At 42.6% G+C, this 5,811-nt stretch overlaps 1 protein-coding gene across 1 annotated transcript; it reads right to left on the minus strand.

The window, feature by feature from the left end:
* Positions 1 to 134: 134 nt before the first annotated feature.
* LOC135257677 (zinc finger protein 879-like) lies at positions 135 to 4,964 on the minus strand. Its single transcript, XM_064340679.1, has 7 exons — positions 4,814 to 4,964; positions 3,895 to 4,091; positions 3,529 to 3,639; positions 2,703 to 2,826; positions 1,470 to 2,205; positions 1,322 to 1,380; positions 135 to 1,118 (listed from the first exon to the last, which is right to left on the minus strand). The coding sequence occupies exons 1-7, from the start codon at positions 4,854 to 4,856 to the stop codon at positions 352 to 354; spliced, it is 2,037 nt and encodes a 678-aa protein (XP_064196749.1). The 5' UTR covers positions 4,857 to 4,964; the 3' UTR covers positions 135 to 351.
* Positions 4,965 to 5,811: the final 847 nt, after the last annotated feature.

Here is a 5,811-nt window from a genome sequence, read left to right on the forward strand (position 1 = left end):
AGACTGAGATCAACAAAATTGGAGACTGAGATTAAAAAAAAAGTAAAAATCATACACCACTTTGGTTTTATTTAAAATATTCTTTATCAGTGCCAATAATTGACCCCAATTTTGAGAAAAATAATAACTCAAAATAAGGTTTTTAAGTATAATTTTTAATTACAGAGAAAGTAGATATATATATACAATATTCTACCTTTTCTCTCTCTGAACTGTCCCTGGTAAGGACTGAATGACAGAAGCTCTCCCTACACTGGGAGCAGAGGAACAGAAACCTAATCCCGAGTAGTGTCGCTGGTGTACGGTCACATAATCCTAACAACCCAAACTCTTCCCACGCCGGGAGCAGTGTTACGAGCACTCTCCTGCATGAGTTCGCTTGCGCACCTTCAGATTATCTAACCTGACAAAACTCTTATCGCACAGGGAGCAGTGGTAAGGGCGCTCACCGGTACGAGTTTGCTGATGTCTCTTCAGAGTACCTAAACAAGTGAAACTCGTGCCACAGTGGGAGCAGTGGTAGGGGTATTCTATATGAAGTCGCTGGTGCAGCCTCAGTTTATCAGATCTTCCAAAACTCTTCCCACACTGGGAGCAGTGGTATGGGCGTTCCCCTGTATGAGTTCGCTCGTGTCTCCTCAGCGTACACAAATGAGTGAAACTCTTCTCACACCGGGGGCACTCGTACAGGCATTCTCCTGTATGAAATCGCTGGTGTTGCTTCAGTTGATGTGACGTGCTGAAACTCTTCTCACATTGAGAGCAGCGGTGCAGGCATTCTCCCATGTGAAGTCGCTGGTGCAGCCTCAGCTTATCTGATCTGCCAAAACTCTTCCCACACCGGGAGCAGTGGTACGGGCGTTCCCCTGTATGAGTTACCTGGTGCCTCTTCAGAGTACTCAAATAAGCAAAACTCTTCCCACACTGGGAGCACGTGTGCGGCCCGGGAGTGCCTGTGTGGGACAGTGTCGGTTTGGGGGGTGTCTTAGGGGGGATGGGGTGCTGATTTGAGGTGCTGGTTGGTTGCTGGGACCCCACAGTCCTGTTGAGCTCCTGTGTGTGAATGAATGGGTACTGGGAGCAGGCAAAGACCTGAGACGACACCTCAACAGTTTGTCCTGAGGAGAGAGAAGATGTGGAGGAGACGTGAAGCTCATGGGAAATACAGATGCTGATAAACTGAACCATTACTGCAAAAGTATGATAATGAAAAATAAAATCTTAATTGTAAATGTTAACTCTGAATCTAAATTTCATTCGTCTTCAACACCGCGTGATCGACTCCCTCAGACTTGAAAATGATCATCTGTGTAACCTTAACCTGTGTTTTGGTTCCTGGGGGAGATGACAGGAGAAATAAGGAAGGCTTCAGCACAGATCCTGTGAAAGACAAATAAAGGCAGATTATTTTATGCAAGACTGGCAGTGGTCAGAGGAGACACACAGTCCAGCTCATCAGTCATTCTTACCTATTCTCTGATGAAGATGGCAGCGGATTCAGGGGTTTCTCCAACTGGCCAATTGTCTTCCTCTTCCGGGTCACGACCGGGCCCTTCTGTCTCAGTGATCTATTTGTCCTTAATCGTGTGACCATGGAGCAAGGTAATGACACAGGAACTGAACTACCAATTTCTATTCGGCGAATCAGCACTCTAGGCTGTCTTACCAAACAGGAAGTGACTGCAGTAGACAGCCCCTCCCCTTCCTGTTGTCCATGTTGTGATTTTACTCCATTCAACATCAATTTTCCAGTTTGGGCAGTTTGACCATTTAAATACCCCTCCCTCTGTTCATCCCTCTCTTTATCTTCCTGCTTCCAGAGTCCCTCTTCATCTCTCACGCCATCCTCCCTCTTCATTTTTACACTCTGTCTCTCCCAATTTTCCTCCTCCTCCTTCATGTTGGTTAGTAAGTCCTTTTTCGCTCTGCTTATTAAATACTCGGTATTTCCCTGTGTCCTCTCGTCCATGTCTTCACATCTGTTCAAACTTGACATTGGCTCCACCCCTTCATAATCTGTGCTGTCCATCACAATTTCTGCCTTGATGTCTTCATCTGAAGGGGTGGAGCTTAAAAATTTCATGCAGTTAGTTATAGAGTCTGATTGGCTGTTGGTGTTTGTCAGTTTGGTAGAATCCATCACTCTTTGGGAGGGAGGGCGGGACATAGAGAACAGCTTGCACTCCTCTATGGAGGGAAGTGTTACTGTGAGAGAAAACAGATTAACGTTTAACAGTACAGACGCCAATTACTCTGCAAAATGTAATATTGCCCTTTGTGATGTTTCACATCTTCAAAAAATAAATGAACAGGTAGGGCTTAAACATTTCATACACGGGTCATTTCTGGGGGAAAATGGACCCTTTTGTATCTTGACCTCTCAGATTTCTCTGATATCAATATCTCTCCCATAAAAAACCTTGGAGCAATAACCATTGATATCATTTTGAGATAGAGAAATACAAACCATCGTTAAGAAAACTGGAAAGTGCCCATTTTCACTGCACCGCTGGCTTACCCAGCTCTACTTTCGAGACCTACAGTTCAACAACCATAAATGGCAAAAACAATATCTTGGTTTCATTGTAATCACAAAGACTTAAAACAGAGGTCATGTTTGAACTGTAAAAAGTTCTTTGCATTAATTAATTAAGAATTAAAACTAATAATATAATCTCAAAATTACTTTTTAAAAGACCAACCATTCATGTCCAGCTGTCCAAGACTTCGGTGGTGCCTGAGAAGGGTCTTCAGATTGTCTGTGTAAGAAACAGACTGCACACAGACCTCCACGACAGAGGGGGCAGCACTGAGCCACGACACTGTCTGAAGGAGAGAAGCAGGTTCAAACATGAACAGTCAACTCAAGAATTAATGGCAACCCTTCAGACAAATTACTTTACCTCTAATAAAAAAATATTCTTTCCAAAAAATTTTTTATAATAGTATTTTTCTCAAAAAATATAGAGGTCAAAATGATTGGCACCCCAAAAAGAATATTTAAAATAAAACCACACAAAGTGGGGCCTGTGATGCAATTCCATTTTTTTTTCATTGTTCTCGGTCTCTAAAAACTGTTTTGCTGCCCACAAGTGCAAACCCTACAAAATCAAGGATCTTGAGATTTTCTGCATAGAGGAGTGGTCCAAGATCCCCCCAAAAGAGTTCCCCAACCCAGTCAGACTTTACAGGAGGAGGCTCAGTGCCGTTACCCTCTCCAGAGGAGGCTTCACCAAATATTAATCATAGAAGTGCCAATAATTTAGAAACCTATGTTTTGCAAAAGAAGTTGTACTACTGAATAAAACTTTTTGTGCTTGAAAAATGCTTGAGACCAAAATATGACTCACTGTATGCATTCATTTGTTTTATAGGATCCCATTTGCTTTTATTTAGATACCTAACAAGATGATGTCTTCATGGGGAAATTCAGGATTTTTTTCTGAAGCATTTGTGAGTAACGCAAAAGTGAGCAGGCATCTCCAGTGGGTCCAGATATGGCCAGGTCCTGGTGTTCTGTCTCTGTACCTGTTTGAGGTCTGGTACCAGCAGCAGCTGATCCAGCCTGGAAAGGAACTCCCACAACAGAACCTCTAGAGCTGGGTCAGTTTTACAGCCAGTCTCTGCTGGGGACATGTACTGTGAGAGAGGGAAAGAAATAAAGGAAGAGACAAGGAAAGATGGACAGAAAAAGAGTAGAGAGAAGACAGAGGGAGAATGTTATTATGTATGGGACAATTTGTGAGGTAAAAACCAAACGGGTTTGAAAATGAGTTAAAACAAATACTGTCCACCCTCATGCCTCCTGTCTCACCCTCCTCTCTTACCCCTACCCCTCCCTTCCTCTTACCCCTCTCCCACCACCCCTTCCTCTCCTCCTCCTCTCCCCCTCACCTGCAGCCCCAGTGTGAGCTCGGTCCTCTGGCTCTCACTCAGCAGCTCTGGGAACGTCTCCATCACCAGAGACACAAACTCCTCCAGTTTCCCATAATGCAACACGTCTTGCTTCTGCAGCACTTGCCACATGGCTGCAGAGAGGAGTTGAAGTGGAGGAACCAGAAGGCACAGGGAGGAGACAGGGAGAGAGGGATCTAATAGAAAAAATGAGATATTTTCATTCAATTTTACATGTAACTCCTAACATGACTACAAGGTGGGTTGTAAAACACACAGGATGCTGATAAAGCCATGACTATCTGGTTTCATTCACACAGGTACCTAAATACCTGGCTATGCAGCCTGTCATTACAACACCTAGGCTTCTAGGCTATGAACACACACCCTAAAATGTGTCTACATAACAAATTGCTGATATTAAATTAAAAATGATGCAACTAAACTTTAAGAAAAACACTATTCCAAAGACATCCTAAATGTATTTACACGTTTTGAATTGCAGTGTTCAGAAAGAACACCACAAATTTCTCTTCAGAAAACACCACAAACTTCACTGAAAGCTGTCATAACTCATAACAATTAGTGAGCAGTTAGGCAGAGTCGAAGCCGTACTCTGAACAAGAGCCATACAGATCTAACAGTTAACACCATATTCGCTCCCCCACATTTAGAAGGGACGAAATGCGATAAATAGCCGCATAACGCAATCATAATTGGTTAATAGCGGTTCATACAGCGTTATTAAGGAGCACAGTCTTCAGAAAAAAGCACTATTCAGAGAAAACGTAGCTACGACTGAACCATACATCGAGCCATTACATCGCCAGTCATTACTGGAATCTATGTGCATATTCATAAAACACCGCTGGTTGCTGCCTATGCATTTCTCTAATTTATAAAGGCAAGAGATACGCACCTTCGATTTCCTTCACGGCCATACTCAGAGCTTCCATTAGCATGAAAATATTGGAAGTGCTGTGAAAAAAACCAGCCTTGAATTGATTTTAAAACACTAGTCTCAGTGAGCTCCAGGTATAGGAACCCTTTTACCGTCTCCGATGGGAACACGTGCGTATTACTTTTTCGGGTGTTTAATGGTGGTAGTCAACTTGTGACGCATTACCGCCACCTTCTGGACTGGAGTGAGGGTCGATATGGGTAAACAAAACTAGAACAATACGCCTACCGCCCCAATACGTGAGCTTTAACGGTTCAATCCTTTTTAGTCCCGTACTAAAGCTGAAGTATCTGTTACTCTTGAATGTACTTTACATATTCTATAAAAATGTAACACAAAGGGCTCTATTTCTGAAATAATGTAACTTGGCGAATTGGGTGCAGTAAATGGTTTAGCGCAGGGGTCCTCAATCTTATCCAGAAAGGGACGGTGTGGGTGCAGGCTTTCATTCCAACCACGCAGTTACACACCCGATTCTACTAATAAAACACTAGAGTCTTTGCTAAGGACCTTGATTAGAGGAATCAGGTGTGTAACTGCAAAAATAACAATGACATTTGCCAGAAACGCTTTATTTGCAGAATGATGTACCCTGCCTCAAAATTGGCAATGTGGTTTTTTTTTTCATTAACATTCACCAGTACAGATGACAATTACTCAATTAATTGAATCGTACACGTTTGTCTGTAAAGGATAGGTTTCAGAATTATAACCACACTAAGCCTCTTTCTGTAATGTTTGACAAGGTTTGGAGAACACTTTTGGAGGGATCTTGGACCACTCCTTCCTGCAAATAATTTCAAGATCCTTGATATTCCTAGGTTTGCACTTGTGGACTCTTAAATTCACACCACAAGTTTTCAATAGTGTGAAAATGCAAAGACTGAGATGGTAATTGCAAAACACTGATTTTGTGATCCCACAACCATTTCTGTGTTTATTTTGATGTTTGAATG

This window comes from Anguilla rostrata, chromosome 6 (assembly GCF_018555375.3).
Source record: "Anguilla rostrata isolate EN2019 chromosome 6, ASM1855537v3, whole genome shotgun sequence".
In the NCBI taxonomy this organism is placed as follows: Eukaryota; Metazoa; Chordata; class Actinopteri; order Anguilliformes; family Anguillidae; genus Anguilla; species Anguilla rostrata.

Excerpts from the sequence above, each read along its gene's own strand:
- LOC135257677 (XM_064340679.1), bottom strand. The coding sequence starts at position 4,856 with ATGCTAATGGAAGCTCTGAGTATGGCCGTGAAGGAAATCGAAG. Across the intron at positions 2,827-3,528 it reads TGGTACCAGACCTCAAACAG|ACAGTGTCGTGGCTCAGTGC; the intron begins GTACAGAGACAG and ends TCTCTCCTTCAG. Across the intron at positions 1,381-1,469 it reads CCATCTTCATCAGAGAATAG|GATCTGTGCTGAAGCCTTCC; the intron begins GTAAGAATGACT and ends TGTCTTTCACAG.